This window comes from Onychomys torridus, chromosome 9 (genome assembly GCF_903995425.1).
Source record: "Onychomys torridus chromosome 9, mOncTor1.1, whole genome shotgun sequence".
Lineage (NCBI taxonomy): Eukaryota > Metazoa > Chordata > Mammalia > Rodentia > Cricetidae > Onychomys > Onychomys torridus.
The window spans coordinates 4,294,589-4,314,563 of record NC_050451.1 but is presented as its reverse complement, the minus strand read 5'-3'; the positions used below and the strand labels follow the sequence as shown (position 1 = coordinate 4,314,563).

General features: G+C 53.3%; 1 protein-coding gene across 2 annotated transcripts in view; it reads left to right on the top strand.

Annotated features, from left to right (window-relative positions):
- The first annotated feature begins 1,887 nt into the window (after nt 1–1,887).
- The window catches only part of Prkcd (protein kinase C delta), a 32,205-nt gene continuing 14,117 nt past the window's right edge, over nt 1,888–19,975 (top strand). The window contains exons 1-2 of one of the 2 annotated variants that reach the window (XM_036199797.1): nt 1,888–2,219; nt 19,723–19,842. In XM_036199797.1, the coding sequence (XP_036055690.1) occupies nt 19,731–19,842 (112 nt within the window). In that variant the 5' untranslated portion in view covers nt 1,888–2,219; nt 19,723–19,730. The remainder of the gene's footprint in view (nt 2,220–19,722; nt 19,843–19,975) is intronic. The other variant, XM_036199798.1, reaches the window with a different exon arrangement.

Genomic DNA, 19,975 nt, shown 5'->3' with positions numbered 1-19,975 from the left:
CCACTTGCATCCAGAACATGGCCAGATCAGTCTTAGCCTCTCTCCATCTCATTAAAACACAGTTCTCCTTGTTGGTCACTGAAGATGCCATTAATAGTGGCCCTCACTTCTTGGGTGCTCAAGGACCATATACACATCCAGCACGTAGGACAGTGTTGTCCTATAATCGATCATCATTATTCTTCATCTTCCTTTTCCAAGACAGAAAGCAGCAGGTAGGAGGAAAGAGTTGGTGGCTGGCCCTCTCACTGTGGTCCCTGGCACAGAGGCAGGTCCATTGTTGATGTTGAGGGGTGAGGCTGGGTTGGCTACTATGGTTCTGGAGGAGGAGCCAGATAGGGTGAAACCTGATTCCAGGTGGGCAAAGGTCACCTGAAGCTTACCTTGCTTTCCTTCAGCCCAACCCCAGGGGAGCTAATTAGGCCCCTAAGCTCAAGGAAAGGCCATGGATATGGATAACAACTGGGCTTCAAGGAGGAGTAGCATGTGAGGAGACACAGTCAAGACAGGTAGAGAGGAGTCCGGGAGAAAATAACTCAGGGTAGTCAAAAGCCTGATGTGAGCGGAAAGGTGGCTGTCTTTCCAGAAAGAATCCAATTTGGCCAGAGTCAGCTCTGATGGAACGGGACAGTAATCAGGGCTGGGGACCTAAATACTTATTTCCAAACTGGGCCTGCCTCTCTTCCAGGGTAGAAGGACCCGGAAGCTTCCTCTGTCTACAGCAGGATGAGTCATTGTGGTTTTTCTCCCTAGCCCAATCCCCACCATACATTTAAAATAAGGTTTGGAGACCTACATCTTTGTCAGGTTCCCCTATCCTGGGAAGTCTCAGGCCTCTGGGGGTGGGGATGGGGGGGGGCACTTCTGTTGAGCATCAGATGACAAAGAGCCATCTGGACTTTTATTCCTTCTAGGTGGTCCCCCAGAAAGAGGTCAGGGACCTCAGGATCCTAGAACCCTCTTTTAGCCTCCTGGGAAAGGTCATCTATTATTTTGTTTTTTGAGATAGGGTCTTACATGCCCAGGCTGGCCTCTGCCTGCTATGTAGTGTAGTTAAGGCTGAACTGAACTCCCTTCCTGCCTTGCTTCTTGAGTACTGGAGTATCAGATCCTCCATCTGTGGTTTACTCTGTGGTGGGGATCAAACACAGGGCTTTCTGCAAGCTAGACAAACACCCTATCATCCGAGTTACATGACCAGCCCGGGAAGTCATTTCTTTGAGTAAGTATAATGTAACATCTTAGTGCTCTGGGCTTTGGGGACAGAAAAATGGACTCCCTGGCTCCCATTGGTGCCCAGACTTTGGGCCCAGGAGACCCTTAATGAACGAATGGATGAATGAGTTACGGCTGATGATTGAGTCCCACTTCTGGAAAGAAAGCTTACGCGCTTGATTGGGGCGAGGGGAGCTCTGGATCGTGGGCACAGGAGAGACGGCGGAAGATGGGGGTAGAGGCAATTCCCAGAACTGTCTGAGGAGCAGCGCCGCCGATTCAGACTGGCTAGAGCCTTTCGCCCTGGAGACCTCCCAGCTCCTTCTCTCGGGTAGGGCTGGGATCGGCAGGCCTGTCGGCGGGCACTGAGCCCATTCGTTCGCAGCCCGGCTCAAGCCAGCAGGAAGAGGAGTGAGGCCAGGCGAGGCTGGCCAGCTGGCCAGTGGGGAGTCCCGGGCGTGGGCGCGAGGAGTTGGGGAACCCCCGCCGGTGCCTCCCAGGCTCCATAGTGTGTGCTGTGCCCCCCCACCTTGGCCTCAGAGCCCTCCTCTATAAAATAGTCCCCTGAGATGGGACTGGCAGGCGAGGCGCGACGAGAGCCAGGGCAGGTTAAGAGATCAGGGGACTGAGAACAGCAGTCAAAAAGGCTGAGACGCGCCGGACCCCCTCTCTCGTGGGCGGAGCTTCGAAGGGGCGGGCGCCCGTGGGGCGGGTCCTGAGTGAGGGCGGGGCCGGGGCCGGCACCTGGGTGAGGTCGCGCAGCCCCGCCCCCTTGCACTTCCGTGTGCCGCGGCGCCCGAGCAGGAGGCGGCGGCCGCAGGATCCCGCGAGCCGCCCCTGGACATCTACCCTCCGTGCCGGGACCCGGGTGGTCCCCCGTGGCCGCCAGGCCCGTCCTGATCAGTCCGGTGCTGACCTCCCCGTCCACGCGCATCGAGGAGAGCCGCGCCACGAGACAGACCCCGGCCCGCCGGGACCCCTGGCGCCTGGCCCTGCGTCGGGAGGTGAGTGTGAGCTGGGCCCGGGCGCGGGGTCCGAACTAACTCGAGGGCTCAGCGGCCTTTCCCCGCCTCTTCTCTCTCCGGTGGCCTCCTTTCTCCTCTTCCTTCCCCGGATCCCGGTTCTGAAACTGAGAAACTGAGCCCTGAGCAGCCAAAGTCCCGCCGAGCACGGAGACCCGCCGGTGCCTCCGTTCCCTGGTTGGTCTGACCCTCTCTTCGACGGCGGGAGCCCAGGCCCTACTGCTCCCGGCATCTTTACCCTCCTGGGTGTCTTCAGCCCCACCGAGGGTCCGTGCAATCGTCCGGAATCTCACTGGGGGCCCTCTGCACGTTCCTCGGTCCCCACACCCCTTGCCTGGTCCTCCGCTCCCAGGCCAAGTCTGCTGCCCCTCGCCGCCCAGTACTCCGTCTCCCCCCCCCCGCCAGGCCCGCCGCCCCCTCGACCCATTCCTCCCGGAGCCGCGCCCCCGGCCCACGCGCCGAGGCCCCTGCCAGTCCAGCCTCCGATCCTTCCACCACCACCGGGCGGAGGCCGGGCCGCCCGTCGTCCTAGCCTCCTGCGCCTGGATCCCAGGCGGGCAGACCCGCGCGGCGCCGCCTCCTCGCCCTATCTTTTTTCAGTCTCGGTGTCTTTCTTGGCTCCCCATCTGTCTCTGGGCTGGGCGTGGCTCCAGTCTCTACCGTTTCCCCTGCCCTCTCCGCCCCTCTGAGCCCCCTCTCCCGGTAGCCTCTGCCTGGTGCTGTCAGTCTCTGTCCCACTGGAGAGACGCCACTCCCTCTGGGGGGCCCAGTGAGGTGATGAGGGCAGCAGTGATGGGAGTGCCCTGCCCTGCTGGCTGGCCGTGGAGAGGGAGGCCCAAAGCACCACCACTGTCCCCACTTCCCCAACTCCCTGGGTGTAGGGGAGGAGAGAGAAGAGGCCTCCCTAAGCAACTCCACTTAAACCTGTCAAGAGGATTTAGAATGAGTGGGCGGTATTCCTTTCTCCTCTGGCCCCTACCCTGGGTCCTTGGAGGAGCTTGGCTTCTGCTGCTGGAGTATCTGTGTCTGGGCCTGTGGGTATGTTGTGTATCTCATCTTCTTGTGTATTGATTGTCACTGTGGGACTTTCCCTGTGAATGTGTCCTTTTCCACGTGTGACTTGCTTGTTTGTATATATGGCTGTGTCCTGAGGCTCCGTGCATGGCCCTTGCAACTTCATACATCGTGTCTTGGTGAATTGTCATTGGTCTCCCCTCTATATTTTGTGATATGTGTCTTTGCTTGCTCATGTATATGTATCCCTATGTGTCCCAAAAGTCCTATGTGCACCATGTAATGGTGACCATCTGGCCATGAGTACATTAGACCCTTTAATTGTGGGAGCCACACTATTGGCATGCTTGTGTGAGAGTGTGTCTGTGTAAGAGTGCATGCAGTCATTTTTGGTTCTTCTCCCTCTGCTGCTGATCTTCTGTGGCCGGGCTGAGCTGGTACAGAGGGAGGGGCTGGTCCTTGGGTTTCCTCGTTCCTGCTTTGGATTAGCCTGGGGTGTGGTGGACAGCCCAGCAGAGGGCGGCTGTGGTGTGTGTGTGTGTGTGTGTGTGTGTGTGTGTGTGTGTGGTGTGTGTGTGTGTGTGGTGTGTGTGTGTGTGTGTGGTGTGTGTGTGTGGTGTGTGTGTGTGTGTGTGTGTGGTGTGTGTGTGTGTGGTGTGTGTGTGGTGTGTGTGTGTGTGGTGTGTGTGTGTGTGTGTGGTGTGTGTGTGTGTGTGTTTTATGTGTGTATATGTGTGGTGTGTGTGTGTGGTGTGTGTATGTGTGTGTGTGTGTAGTGTGTATGTGTGTGTATGTGTGTGTGTGTGTGTAGTGTGTATGTGTGTGTGTTTTATGTGTGTATATGTGTGGTGTGTGTGTGTGTGGTGTGTGTATGTGTGTGTGTGTGGTGTGTGTGTGTGTGGTGTATGTATGTGTGTGTGGTGTGTATGTGTGTGTGGTGTATGTGTGTATATGTGTGTGTGGTGTGTATGTGTGTAGTGTGTATGTGTGTGTGTGGTGTGTGTATGTGTGTGTGTGGCATATGTGTGTGTGTGGCGTATGTATGTGTGTGTGGTGTATGTGTGTGTGGTGTATGTGTGTGTATGTGGTGTATGTATGTGTGTGTGGTGTATATGTGTGTGTATGTGTGTGTGGTGTGTATGTGTGTGTGGTATATGTGTGTATATGTGTATGTGTGTAGTGTGTATGTGTGTGTGGTATATGTGTGTGTGTGGTGTATGTGTGTGTATGTGTGTGCGGTGTATGTGTGTGTGTGATGTATATGTGTGTGGTGTGTGTGTATGGTGTATATGTATGTGTGTGTGTGGTGTGTGTGTGTATGTATGTGTGTGTGATGTGTATGTGGTGTGTGTGTATGTGTATGGTGTGTGTGGTGTGTGTATATGTGTGGTGTGTGTGTATGGTGTATATGTATGTGTGTGTGTGTGTTGCATGTGTATGGTGTGTGTGGTGTGTATGTGTGTGTGGTATATGTGTGTATATGTGTATGTGTGTAGTGTGTATGTGTGTGTGGTATATGTGTGTGTGTGGTGTATGTGTGTGTGTGATGTATATGTGTGTGGTGTGTGTGTATGGTGTATATGTATGTGTGTGTGTGGTGTGTGTGTGTATGTATGTGTGTGTGATGTGTATGTGGTGTGTGTGTATGTGTATGGTGTGTGTGGTGTGTGTATATGTGTGGTGTGTGTGTATGGTGTATATGTATGTGTGTGTGTGTGTTGCATGTGTATGGTGTGTGTGGTGTGTGTGTATGGTGTATATGTATGTGTGTGGTGTGTGTGTGTATGGTGTATATGTATGTGTGTGTGGTGTGTGTGTATGTGTGTGTGGTGTGTGTATGGTGTGTGTGGTGTGTGTGTGTATGGTGCATATGTATGTGTGTGGTGTGTGTGTATGGTGTGTGTGTGTGTGGTGTGTGTGGTGTGTGTGTGTATGGTGTATATGTGTGTGTGTGTGTGTGTGTGTGTGTTCCCTCAGTGACAGTCTCTGTACGATGTTGTGAAGGCTGTGGTATATGACATGGCCGTGCCGAAGCTGACACTAGCAGTGTGGAGCTGGAGAGAGCAACTGGTAGAGACTCACAGTCTGACTGTGAAGCTGCAGGTGTGTGTTGAGGAGTGAGGGGTTGTGGGTAACAGAGCGATTGAGTGTGGGTGACAGCAGGAGGGTGTGACAGGGTATGTGGCTAGGAGGGAAGGCGAGTGCCTAGCTGTGGATGAGCTTAGGGAGGACCGGAGGTGCTGGGTGTGTGCTCTGCATGCACAAGCCCAGCCCTGGCTCCCCGAGAGATGGAGAAAGCTGGAGACGAGACCTGGGGTCCGCAGCAGTTCTGGACCGAAAAAGCCATGGGCTCCAATACTTACCATGCCCTTTAAGGTCAGGAGTGCCAAGCCAGGCCTCTGTGCGCTGAGTTTTCTTTGTGGAACAGAGCAAGTGAGGACTCAGGGACTAGTGATTCTTCAGCAGTCCTGGCCACATTGAGAGTGAAGGCCCACTGCACGTGTGAAGTCTTATGTGGGGAGCGTTCCTGGCTGTGTGTGCCATTCTTCTGGAATCTGGCATGAATGAAACCCTGATAGTTCCCAACCATGTTTCCCACATGGCATGTCACTGGCCTCTTCCTGCCTCCCTGGCAGGAAGGATTCTTCACAGAGTGCCAGGCCCCAGACCTGCTCAGCTCCACCCCAACCAGCCCCCAGTCTCTGTAGCTATGCTGTGGGGAGTGGGGGTGAGTCAGAATTGTGATGATCGAGGGTTCTGACACCATTTATCTGGCACAGCTAATCGGAGTTTAAATTTAAAACTGGAAATAATTTGAAGTACTGATGGAAAGATAAAGCCTGAGGCGCTGTTGCTTCCAGGAAGTAGGGATGGGGTCTCTAGCTGGGGGAGTGGGACTTGATTGTTGTTTCCAGACAGTGTTTCTCGGTGTAAGAGCTCTGGCTGTTCTGTAACTTGCTGTGTACACCAGGCTGGCCTCGAACTTTCAGAGATCCACCTGTTTCTGCCTCTGGAGTGCTAGAATTAAAGGTATGCACCACCGCAGGGGACCACCTGGTTTGCAGTGGGAATGCCAGGATACCTAGGCCAGGGCTGCTTTTGCTGTCCTGTTCAGGGGTGTCTCTAGGTCTCAGTTTTTTTAGCTGTAAAATGGTGCAATAGCAATGTGAGAATCACTTGAAACTACAAAACAAGGACTAAGATGCATCCTTATCCGTCCATTCTGTTCTCCTCTCTCACTTTTTTAGTGGTACTGAGGATTGAACCCAGGGCCTTACTTGGAAGCATCGATGAACTACATCCTAAACTCTTTAATTTTTGAGTCTCATTAGGTTACCCAGGCTGGCCTTGAACTTTCCATGTAGCCCACACTAGCCTTGAACTTTGGATTTTTATGCCTCAGGCCCCTGAGTAGCTAGCTAGGCTTACAGGTTGTGTTTCGCTGGACTCCCGGTCATCCCTTGTTTTCACTGTGAATCCAGCACGAGAGCTGGCAAGACATGTTTTGAAGCCTCAGAGCCACCTGGGGCATTGGAGCAGTAATATTTCCCCCACTTAAAACATAGGCTTACAGCTGGACACAATGACATGCCTCTAATCCCCGCACCAGGAGGCAGAGACAGGCGGATCTTGCAAGTTCGAAGAGACCCAGTCTCAAAAAACAAACACAAACAAACAAAACAAGGGTAGGAGTGGGGGTGTGGAGAGGCTCACTCAGTTTACATAGTGAATTTTGATGCCAACCTAGGTTACATGAGACCCTGTCTTTATTTTTTTTTAAAGGGCTCAAAGGAATTGTCTGAGGTTGGTGCTTGATTGTACCCTGCAACTCCAAAACCTTTAGGTCCACCTCCTTGACAGGAGCAGGTGTTCACCCTCCACCCCAGCCATGTTCCATGGCCTCTTTACCATGCTCAAAATGTTCTAAGGGCAAGGACACAGTGTTCTAGACCCTGACATGGGAAGGACACATAGCTGGTTCCTGAGAGAACTGGAGCCATTAACAGAAGAGCAAGTCAAGCCCAGGGAAGCTTGAACTCCTTCGCCCAGCAGAGCTGAGCTGGCTGGTGCTGGCTGTGCCAACGCTGGTTGGTGCTGGAGCCTGTTCGGCTGGGCCTCCCAGCTCAGCTGTTTTCTCCTGTTCCTACAGGTCTGCTGGGAATTGGCCCAAGCAAGGGCGTTGGGCCTACTTACTCCTGGTGCTTAGTGAGTGGTTACAGCACTGGAGGAGCCAGGATAAGCAGGAGCTGGGAGGCCCAGATGGGATGGGTCCTCTCAGGCAGATGGGCAATGTGCCAGGGTATCCTTGGTCTTCGAGACTTGTCTTCTTCCACTGGGACTGGCTGCATCCCAGGGTACATTCAAAAGCTGTGATCTGGGTGTGAAGCAGAGTGTCCAGCGGGGCGGGGCGGGCGGGGGGGGGGGGGCTATGCATGCCCATTGCTTTGTTCATAAGGGACTTCCTGCCAGATACCTGGCTGTGGCTGTGACCTTGGAGCTCAGAGGACGGGAACCCACTGGTAATGTGGGGGAAGGAGCAATGACATTGTTTTTGGTCAATTTGAGGGAAAGTTGCATGTAAGTCAAGGGTTGGGGTGAATGTGTCAGCTTCTCCATGGTTCCTCAATCTGCCCTCATATCACAAGGAAACAGGCTCACCTGTGCCCCATGGTGAGTTGAATGCTGGGCTGGGAATAGAATGGGGTCTCCCAGAAGGACTGAGTAGTCTCTCCTCTGCCTCCTGATTCAGGGCTAGGCTCTGCTGGGCATCGTCTTTGAGGAATGCCGGGGAAGACTGTAAGTCTCTGAAGTTAGCAGTGCCCCCTTTGGCCAGCCTTGCTTCCTTGAGCCCCTGTTGCAATAAAGTCCTGTGCATCTGGTGCCCCAGCTCCGTGATAGTGTGCTTAGCGTGTGTAATGCTCTAGTAGAAACCCCGGCACCCAAAACAAACAGAAAGAAGGAAGAGACCGAAAGGAGGGAGGAAGTAGTTCTGTGTGTGACTAGAGGAGCCCCATGTGTATGTGTACATGTGTGGGGAGTATGAGTGTGTGTGCAGGAAGCCGGGGAGTGACAGGACAGGCTGGCATGTGTGGTCTCCCTTGATCAGCTCCCATTCCCACCCTCTGGCAGTTAGTTGTTGTTGGTGCAGGGGCCGTGGGTGTGTTTGAAGCTTCCTCAGTGTGGAGAGGGAGGAGGTTGAGGTTCTCACTTCAGTGGGGGAAGGGAGGACAAGGGCAGGATCATCTTCTATCTCATCATCCTACCCCAAACCTGGTGGGGAGGAGTTGATCTGCTTGGAGCTTTCTGCTGCCTGAAGTCAGGGAAGCCAGCTCCTCCCATCACTTAGCTGCAGGTTTGTTAGCCACAGAGCCCACCTACTGCAGACTCTCAAACATCACCTGGCTGGCTGGCAGAGACACGCACGTGCTCACATAGGTAGACAAAGCCAAGCTGCGCTGGGCATATTTGCCCCAGGCACACTCCGCCTACACCACATAAGCACAGTTGTTCACATGCATCTCCTCAAGGGACACACTCAGACACTCATACAGAGGCTTACTTCCTTCTGTGACTGTCTACACACATCACACATGCCCATGCTAGGTCAGATGGGGAGCCCTCATCTGGATCATTGCTCACTCTGGCAGCCAGAGTCTATCACCTGACAGTGAGCTTCCAGATATGGCTAAGATCACCAAGGCTAGCTGGGCGGTGGTGGCGCACACCTCTAATCCCAGCACTCAGGAGGCAGAGGCAGGTGGATCTCTGTGAGTTCGAGGCCAGCCTAGTCTACATAGTGAATTCCAGGACAGCCAAATCTACACAGAGAAGCCCTGTCTCAAAAAAAAAAAAAAAACAAAAAAAACAAAAAAAACAAAACAAAACAAAACAAAAAAATCACCAGGGCTGCAGGAAGTTAGGCCACACTGAGAGAGGGATCTGCCCACATGACCTAGGTCCGCAGGCTGACTAGGGTTTGGTGTTGGAGATAGGGGCACAAGTGTGGAGGAGGGGTCCAGTCAGCTGCTGCAAGCTGTGGCTAGTGCCGCAGAAGAGGAAGTGAGTGGGCTGTTTGGTCATGGGACCAAGGTGATCATAGGCCAATGGTGGACCTACAGCTGCTCTGTCCTTGCACTATGTCTGGAGACGGTGGAGTTGCTGAATTCTGGGGCCTGTCCAGCAGGGCATTTTTCTCCTGGGGTCTACTCTCTAAGTCTTGGGCCTAGGGAAGAGACCCAGCTGGTCCATGATGTTTCTGGAGACTCACTTCCTCTGGGCTGCCCAGGAAGTGGTTTCAGAGGAGGACTGACCAGCTCCTCCTGTGGCTTGCTTCACCCCAGCTCTGCCTGTAGAGGGGAGTAGTGTCTGGCCTGTGGGTTAGGCCAATTGACTAGGCTTTCCATACCAAGACTGTCCAGGCTTGTCTGGAACTCTGGTGGAAGTCACTTGCAGCCCTACAATCCCACGTCCTTCCTGTTCCAAGCCTGTAGGTCAAAGGGGCTTCAGCACCAATAGGCATAGCCCCTTGGGGGTGGCAGGGCCCCTTCTGTGTTTCAAAAATTAGGTAGCACCAAGCAGCTGTGTGAATAAATCTGTGTAAGTGGTTTTCACACTCAGTACCTTGGTTTTTTTTTTTCCTCTGACAAAATCATGTTTATATTCATTTTTATGAGCTATTTGGGAAACAGCAGATAGTGTATGCAAAATAGCAAGAATTGGCTGAGTAGGGGTGGCACACACCTTTATTCCCAGCACTTGGGAGGTGGAGGCAGGTGGATATCTGTGATTTCGATGGCAGCCTGGTCTACAGAGTGAGTTCCAGGACAGCCAGGGCTACACAGAGAAACCCTGTCTTGGAAAAAAAAAACAAAACAAAACAAAACAAAGAAAAAAATGGCAGGAACAGAAGACATGTCAAGCACTTAGTGCCTGGTGCAGAGTAACTATTCAAATCCATCAAGTGATACTGATAGTGTGCCATTCTTGTTTGATAGGCTGAGACTGGCCTGGTGTCACAGCCACATGGCTGTGGAAGCCAGCTGAGAAGTCAGGTCTCTGACTTCCTCCATTCTGTTAACTCTGCTGCCACTCACGATACTAGGCCTCGGGGAGGGCTCTACTGATTCAATGGGTCCCATGTGCTCTTCAGAAGGGGCCCCAGGGTAGAGTAGCTATGCACAGTCAGCAGCACAGCCTGCTCCTGTTTGTGTCCCCCTCGTTCCCTTTCCAAGTGAGGAAAGTAGATCTCACAACAGTGTATGAAGAGAAGGGAAAGGCAGCCCACAGCTAGCCACTTCAGGCTCCTCTCTGCTTCGGCCCCTGCAGGACTTTGGGTTTGGAATGAGGAGGTGGGTGGTGAACCCTCTAATCAGGCCACCTATCCTTGGGACCCCTGGAATTAGCCTTTGGGTCAGACAAGGGTCAGGCATCTGGGACTGATTAGGTTGGAAAGTGGGGCATGTATATCCATCCATGTTATGTGCCAGTTGGTGGGAGGAACCTTCATGTCCCAGGAATACAGAGAAGGTAAGGATGGGGGTGTAGCATACAGGCCCAGGAGGTTGGAGGGCTGGAGATCAATGGGAACCTGGGCCAAATGTAAGGGAGGATATCCCGAAGGTCCAGGGGTAAGACCTCCACCACATCAGACATTCTCGGATGTAGTTGTTCCTGCCTGTGTACCCACGCCAAAGACTAGACCGCTCTCAGCCTCTGTTGCCTCATCTGTGAAGTGGGCAGAGCAGGGATGGCCATATGAGGTGTGAATGATGGGAAGGAGCCACTATAGGGTAGGAGGGTATAGGAAGACAGAACACTGCACTCAGAAGCTCCTTATAGAGTGAACTTGGTTGTCGGGGAACGGAAAGGGTTCCCTGTAGCCAGGGCACAGAAGTGAGGAGAAGGCAGTTGCCTAGATCAGGGAGGTCAAGGCTGAAGGTTGATGGACTTGGTGGGAAACACTAGGAGCTGAGTCAGGGATGGCAGGGTTTGCTTTACTGTCTTAAAAGTTTTGAAAGCCCTGTTTGGAGCTGGGGCATACATAGAGATTTGTGGGGGCCAGAGTAGGGGAGGGTGAGCGGTAGGCAGCAGGTGTTCAGTCTGGGCTCAGCAATAGGGACCATGTTGGGGAGGAGGTGGAGGCAGGAAAGGCATGGAGACTCACTACAAATGCAGGCTTGGGAGTGGGCTGCATGGGGGAAGGCAGGAAAGCAGACAACGGGCCCCAGGTTTCTGGCCTGATGACTGTAAACGTGGGCACTCCTGGCAGATGAAGACACACATGAAGTGGGACATTAGTAGGCTGCTGTGGGCTGATTTGAGCTTCTTTTTTTTTTTTTTTTTTTTTTTGACTCATTCATGTGGTGAGGTTGGAGAGCCAGGTGGGCATGTACGCCTACAGTATGGGGTTCTAGGTCCAAAGTGAGACCAGAGCGTCTAAAGCTGGGTTGGTGGGAAAGTTTGAAAGGCCTCAGATACAAGATAGAACAGCTGTCCCTCAGAGGCACCTGCCTGGGGGCCAGGAGGGCAGGCCTGTGGTCGCTGAGCTGCTGTTTTCACAACAGCAGAGGCTTTGGATCACATCTGTAGCTGTGTTGAGTAAACAGGCCAGCCATTAGGCCAAGGTTGGATCAGATGTCTGTGTAGTATAGACAGCAGGGTTGTTGGGGTCACGGTAGGAGGATCTCTGGGGTCCGCCAGTGGCAGAGCCAGAGAAAGCTTTGCGGGTCTAGGTTTTCAAGACACAGAGACAGTTAGGCCATCAGGGGCTGCTGCTGACCACAGACTCAACTACACTAGCCTAGATGGGATCCTGGCGTAGCAGGCAGCCTAGGGCATCCATCCCCTAGCTGGAATACCCCAAGAAGACCAGGGACAACTGGAGATGGGGTAGTGGAGCAGGTGGGAGAGAGAGGGCCAGGCAGGAAGATAGCAGTGTTCACAACTTCTGTGCATATCTCTGCCTTATTCCAGGCCCCACGTTCAGCATGGGATATGGGTATGATCATTCCCATATTGCAGATGGAGATACTGGAGAGGCTTAGCCACATTCTAAACTACATTTCCAGCCCATTTAGGCCTGAACTCACCAGTTTCTCTGTTTATTACTTATGAGGGGGATGGCCCACCTGTGGGTGCTCCTAGATCTTCCTGCTTTCTCCAGATCCCTGAGGTCCTGCTCCCTGCCCTCTGCGCACTGCCCATCTTAGAGGTTATAGACAGATAGCAAAAGACCAGAGTGGCCATTTTACCTTCCCCCAGACACAAAACAGTTTATTGTTATAAATATGAACATTCTGGGGACCCTCTTTGAGCGATGGGGGAGGGAGAGAAGGTATAAGACAAGGGCTTGGGACCACTAACTATGGCCAACAGAACAGTCCCTACCTGCAAACATAGCCCTCACCCTACAGTTCCGGTGGGCAGGTCTAAGAGTTCGAGCTGGAAACTGTCCCCTCCCCGCTCCTGGCCCCCTTGGCTTTGTGGCTTTGGTTGAATTGCTCAGCCTCTTGGTCATCTTCTGCAGTTGTGAGCCTGGGGCTCCTGGAAGGCATGTGTGGCCCCCACCACAGCACTTAAAGTCCTCCCTCACTCACCAGGCCTGTGACCTGCCACCCGTGAGCTCCAGCATCGGCTCACTTCCCCTCAGGGCCCTGCAGGCAAGTGAGCAGGCTAAGGCCTGCCTTGGGATGTGCCTGACCAGCTTGTCCCTTCTCTTCCATGGTTTGGAATTCTCTTTGGACCTCCTGAAGAGGCAAGCCCATCCTGGCCTGGTTCCCTGCTCTCCTCCCCATTCTCTCCTTTTCTCCCCAGCCATTATGCCCAAGGATACTGTGACAGGAAAAGCTATATTTGGTGCCAGAGCCTAATCAGCTATGCGAAGTCCTTCCAGGTCCTTGAGTTCATCTCTGCCTAGGGTGTGTCTGTTGTCCATCTGTATAATATGGCTTATCACACTGTGTGTGTGTGTGTGTGTGTGTGTGTGTGTGTGTGTGTACACCCACGTGCCTGGCTGTGTTGACATGTGACAGCTGTGGGTGTGTGGGAGGTGTTCCTCTTTGTGTGCCGCTGTGTCATCCTAGGGCTGTGTGTGTACCTGTTTGTGTGTCTACCTTCGAAGGAGACTCCTCATGCCTGACTGTATTTAGGCTAGTTGGTGTGCCCATGTGTGTCCATGTGTGTGGTTGTTTTTGAAGAGTCCTGGATGTTCCTCCTCCACCTGGCTCCTCACAGAGAACCTCTTGTCCTCAGAGAAGCTGGCTTCTGGCTTGGGCCTTTGTTTCTCCCCCACGGGTACCTGGAAGTCTCCCACACATTGAGCTCAGAGGTCCCTGATCCAGGGGCCTGCTAGAGGACTATAGTTCCGTGCCTGGTGCAGCAGGCTGTGCCCTTGAAGTGTTCCTAACCCCATGTGTGTTGGCAGAAGGTTTGTGAGCCAGTTGACAGTCAGGAACCTGAGTCCTGGCCCTCTGGTGGGGCGGCTGTGATATCCATCAGGCCTCAGACCCTGCAGCCAGCCCAGCCAATAGATGTTTTGTAGGTCCATTTCTACTTCAGGCCTCTCACTCACAATACTCATTGCCCGAGCAAAGCCTGCTTCCAGCCGACTCAGTTCTCCTTGGTCCTCCTCCAAACCGTGCGTCCCATTAGCTTGCTCTGTCTGAGGCACTCACTGGTGGGACTGACCTGGGGCTGAGGCAGACTTTTGTGGCCCTTGCCCCTACCCTGTTCTGTGAAGAATCATGTCACTGCATGCATATTTTCCTGAGAGAAGACCCCCAGCTTTCACTTGATTCTTAGGGTAGCCCAACCCTTGTGCAATTGGAAAGGAATAATTATGCCACCCGAGACCCACTTCCTATTCCCATGGAATTCTCTTTGGTATTGAGGCAGGGTCCTTCTATAGCCCAGGGTGGCCTGGAATTCCCAATCCTGCTGAGTGCTGGAATTACAGACAGTGCCCACCACACTGGCATGTAACTAATCTAGGTGTTCATGCTTTGTTTTGTGGTTTTTGTTTTGTTTTGTTTTGTGGTTTTTGTTTTGTTTTGTTTTGTGGTTTTTGTTTTGTTTTGTTTTGTGGTGCTAAGGATTGAATCCAGGGTCTTATACCAGGCAAGTAAGTATTGTACCACTGAGCTCCATCACCATCTCTTAGTAGTGGGATTGTTGAGTTGCCATCATGTGGCCAATACTGAGATGACTGAACTTGAGGTAGAGACAGCAGCCCACCTACAGCAAACCCCAAGTTCTCAGCACCTAAGACGGTGGCACAGGTACCAATAGGGAAGCAGCTGCCTTCCCCAGGAGTAGGGAGAGATTACCAGAGCTGGCTTTTGGAACTATCGAGATGGATACATGAGAAGAAGGCCATTCTGGCTAAGGGCCGTACACAGGTTCATGGGGGCTGGCAGGTGAGGTGCCCAGCAGCCTGAGGGATTTGAGGGGGAGAACAGGATGGGGCCAGTGTGTGGGAAGCCTAAAATAGCAGGTTGAGGTATCTGACTTCTTCCAAGAACAGTGCTAGCTGAGAAGGTTCCAAGAACAGTGCTAGCTGTGGGCGGAGTCACAGCTGAGAGAGGGCTGCTGGGTAGGGGGAGTGGGGAGAGATCAGAGTATTGAAGAGTCAGGGGGAGGGCATGTGGGCAGTAACTGGTCCCATGGGGTGAGGGAGGGGTGGCAGGACGTGAGGTCAGTCCCGTGAAGGCATCTGTTCTGGGACCTGGCTGTGACCTGAGACCATGGGCTCTGGTGGAGGTCTTCCCTCTGCTCTTCCTGCTGGGCCTATTTCCTGAGTTATGAAAGCCCATGGCCTTCTTGGTTCTGTCTGGGAATTCCACTGTGGAGGTCAGCCTCCTAGCTGCGTCTGTTCTCAGACTGGCTGTTCTTCATACCTGCCCGGCTCTTCACGACTGCAGGGCCAGCTTCCTCTCCCCTGCTAGTCACATCACCTTTCAATCTATCCTGTCCCATGACCAGACCTATGTCTGCTCTTCTTTCTTCATCCCTCCCAGGCCTATACACCAGGCAGGGTGGCAGCCCCAGGAGGGCATCACTTTGCTGCCATCTGCATCTAGTCTTGCCAGCAGATGGCACCTTCTATAGGCAGGCAGCAAATGCTAGTCTGAGGTTAGACAGGTATGGGTGGTAGAGGGCTACATGAAGTAGGCGTAGGGCTCCTCAGGGACTGCTCCTAGGTATCTGTTGAAGAAGTCAGGTGACCCACCAGCACCTTCAGCTCATGTTTTCGTGTGCCTGTTCACACTTGGCCATAGCAGTCTAATCAAGGTCTCTCTCCTCCAGCCCCATCTTTCCCTGCTGTCCAATGGACATGTCCTATGGCCTGTGAGACAGAACCAGCCCAGGGCAGAGGGCGACTGTGAGAGCTGAGGCCTTTCATGAGGAAGCCCGGCCTTAGCTCTCGCTCTGTACTGTAAGGAGGTGGACATGCCAGTCTCTGCTCCCTTTCTCACCACACTTGGAGCCACCCAGTGGGAATGCCAACAGTGCCCTGAGGCTAGCCTCTCTCAGAGCCTTGGGCTGGCTGGAAACAGGTTTCTGTTTGCTCTGGAAAAGGTGAGCTCCTGCTGTGGCTTAGCCACTGCCTTCCTTACTGCAAGGCTTCTGGTTTCTGGCAAGGATAGGGACCCAGGCCATGTTTTCAGAAATGGAGGGAAAACAATAGTTCAGGGCTCTGTACCACCCTTGTTGTGCAAGAGGAGACGAGTGCCCCTTGAGGGCAGGCCTAGGACCAGTTGGGATTCAGGACGAGGGTAGGTGACTAGATGGGCCGAGCCCAGGGCTCTACATTCTCGCTTTTCAGCCTTCGTGTTTGTGCTGTTCCTGCTCTGTGTGCCTGTCTCCATGTCTGCCTTCGTTCCTCTCTTTGTCTTTCCTTGGTGTAGTCCATTAGAAAGAAGTGAACTGCAGCACCCAGCAGGCCTGCCAAATCTTCCCACCACTCACTTACCACTTACCAACTGTGTGACCTTGAGTAAGTCACATACCCTCTTTGAGCCTTGATTTCTGTATCCAGAAAACACTTCCTGGGGCTACACAGGGGTAAAGTGAGCAAATAGAACTGCAAGGCTAATGCCGTATGTTGTCTTGTTGGACAGGACAGTCTTTCTCAGAAGCGGGTGAGCTGAGATTGGCAGCTTGGCTGTTTGTCTCTTTCCCTTGCTCTCTTCTTCATAGATGGAGGGGCAGGAACATAGAGACTCAGAGCTCCCAGCAATGGCTTGCCTGCACACACACACACACACACACACACATACACACACACACACACACACACACACACACACACACACACACACACACCGTGGAATGCTGTGAGGATAGCTGCTGTCCCCTGGGCCTGCAAAGCCTGGGACTGAGGCAGTGGCCTTCCTTTGGGGCCTGTGGCCCTGGGCCTATTTGCATGGGGTTTATAAATAGTGGGCACACCTTGCCCTGCGCTTCTGTCCCACCCCTTCTTCCCACCACTGCTCCACACAGCAAGGTTGTGGGGCACACTGATTCATTCTGCAGATGGACGCCATTGCCCAGAACCTCTCGCAGGGTCACACTGAGATGAAAGCAGCTAGCTCGTGTATCATGTTGCCCTTCTAGGGTCTGAGTGCTCCAAGTGAGGGCCAAATGGGTATTTGCACCAGCAGGGGCCTTTGCCTTCGTTTTTGTCCCAGGAACTTGGGGGCAAGGTGATTTGACCCCTGAATGACTCTTGGGTAGTCTCCTGGCAGCCCACAAAGACCACTGCTCCCCAGTGCTAGTAGCACTGCGGCCTGGATGCAGGTTTAGGGCTGGGGCCCAGGCCTGCTGTGGTTGTGGTTTTCCCTCCAGTGGCTTGTAAAGTAAGCTGCTGTGAGTGGGAGCTGAAGTTCAGGCCGCAAGGGCAGCCCACGGCTCGGGTCCTGAGCCCGGCATTACCCTCCTGTGGCTTCTCTGACTCCTTGTCTCTTCCACACAGCTCTGTGAGCCCAAGGCAATCAAGGGAAGCCTTGGGCCTGCAGAGCCAGACGCCAGGGGGAGCTGTGGGGAGAGGCTGGCCAGCAAGTGTGTGGGGTGCTTAACAGTCCAGGGTGAGCTGACAAAAGTTCCTGCAGACATGATTTTTCTGTCTCAGAATTGGGGGCAGTTTCCCAGCTCTCACTGACTTGTGGGCAGGGAGAAGAGACACAGTGGGGGATATGAGCAGACTTAGAGAGGGTGTCCTGCATTAACAGGAGGGCATGTCCTCAGTCTGTCAGGCTGACGTCGGCCCTTATCTAGTGGGCTAATGAGATGCCAGCACAACAGCTTAGAGACCAGGGACAAGTCCTCATCTGGAATATGAGGTTGTAGAGACTCAGAGCTCGGGAGGTCTGAATAACCACATAGCCAAGACAGCATTGGTGTCAAGAACCTGTGTCTGGTCAGCCTTACCATTTTGCCACTGGGATGGTTCTGATCTCTTGTCCCCAAGGAGCCGAGGCCCCTTCTCCTGCTTTTTCTCTGGCTGTTTGACTTTACCCTCTGAGGTACTAAGCTCAGTACCCTGCCTTGTTCCTGAGTTATCTCATTGAGACAGAGGCCGAGCTGTGCCCGCTGTGATCTGACCTTTGGTATGTGGCTATGGCAAGTGTGTGCTAGGAGGGGCCCTGCTTATTACTTCAGACCCTGAAAGCACTCACTGGGGCACTTGATGCCTTGGACTCCAAGGTCAGTAGGAGGTCCAAGATGTCTTTTTTCCTTGGGGATTTGGGACATCCATCCAAGGTTCCTACATGTGACCAACGCCAGGCCTCTGTAGCTTGCTTTTCATTCCACCATTTACTGATCTCTCATCATACTTTCCCACATGGCCTCCCAGTCACTTCCATGACTATGTAGTCCTTGTTCTTGTTAGTTTTTTGTGAGCTTAACACAATCTGGAATAGGAACCCCTATTGAGAAGATGCCTTCAATGGACCTATAGGCAAGTCTGTAGGGCATTTTCTTGATGGGTGTGGGAGGGCTCAGCTCACTGTGGGCAGGGGAGGTATAAAGAAAGATGGCTGACAGCCTGGAGAGCAAGCCAGCAAACAGCTTGGTCTCTGGGCAGTTCCTACATCCAGGTTCCCGCACTTTATGATGGACTATAAGCTGTAAGATGAAACAAGCCCCTTCCTCCTCGAGCTGCTCTGCTCATGGTGTTTATCACAGCAGCGGAGAGCACACCAGGAGTCTTATTCTTGCAGACCCGTGCCTTTCAAGCCCACCACCATGTAGGCTCATGCATACTCCAGGCCTGGAGCCCGCAGCAACTTCTCCTTTTGGCCTCCAGATTCTCATGGGCTCTGGTCTAGCACTCAGCATTTGCCCACCTGCTGGTTTCAGGCCTGAGACTGGGGGCTGTGGGCACAGGCTGGGATTGTTCACCTGCTCTCACTTTTACTGAGTAGGAGCCAGACCTGGGCAGGATTTGGTGGGATCAGCCTCTCTAGTCCGTCTGCTGTGCTCTGGCGTGGCCTGGAGCTCTGGCTGGGCACTCTGGGCTGGGCTCCAGGCTGAGGTCAGTGTTTCCTGTTGAGCTCATCTGGACTGGGAGCTCTGGGAAGACCGGGCTGCTCTTCTGGTTGCCCTGCTAAGGACTGGAGGAAGCTGCTTCATGCTGGGCAACTGGGTTTTTGGTTTTGGGGTGTGTGTGTGTTCATATTCCCCCCAACTGTGTTCCTTTCACACCTCCTTACCTGCCTGGAAAAGATCTTGGTCACTGCCTCCATTCTCAGTTTGAAAGGACAGGAAATCTAAATAGGTAGGAGACACGTGACCCTGCGGGGCTTGTGTTGAGAAGGGTGGGGTGTATAAACAAAGTCAGGGCAGAGTTGGTAGAGCTCTAGTCTTCCATCTGGCTCAGCCTGAGTCTCAGTTTGCCTATCTAAAGAGTGGGTTCTTTGGCTGAGGAAACAGGACTCAGTTCGCCATGCTTCTCTGCGTAGGTGGTTATGAGCAAAATCAACCGAGAATCAAGAGGGGCTTCACGAGCCAGTAGAGGAGAGGTCAGCTGCTGGCATCGAATGGAGAGCCCAACACATACTAGGTCTCTGGCATGCTTAGGTGGTCAGTAATTGGCCATGAGAGGGGCATTGAGTGACTTCCCCAAATGATTGCCTCAGGATCACAATTCACATGCCTCCAGGGCCCAGTTCAGGAATGGGGACAGTACCCTGACCTGGTAGACAAAACAGCGGCCAGCACAGTGGCCGTCACTCAACAAGTCTGGTTCCCTGTCTTTTACTTTCACCAGTGCTGTCTCAAGTCCAGACTCATGTTAGACTGCCCAGCTCTCCCCATTGGCACCAGAGACTAGTGCATTTGATGTGCCACGTGGGGCAGTTCCAGTGGTGTGAGCTCTGTGGAGAGTGGGGGCCTGAGTATCCGGCAGTGGTCTCCACTGCCTCTGCGTTGCTGTCTTGCTTCATCCCTTCATGTGCACAATCTTCCGCAGGCTTCACCATGGCACCATTCCTGCGCATCTCCTTCAATTCCTATGAGCTGGGCTCCCTGCAGACAGAGGATGAAAGCCAGCCTTTCTGTGCTGTGAAGATGAAGGAGGCACTCAGCACAGGTAGAGGGGGGAGCTAGTCCAGAGGGGCATGGGACCTTCCCCCAGATTCTTCTTGTCTCCCCGGGCTACCCAGCTGAGGACATAGGAAGACAGAAGCCACCAAGTTCTCTCCAGGCTTTGACACTGATTGAAT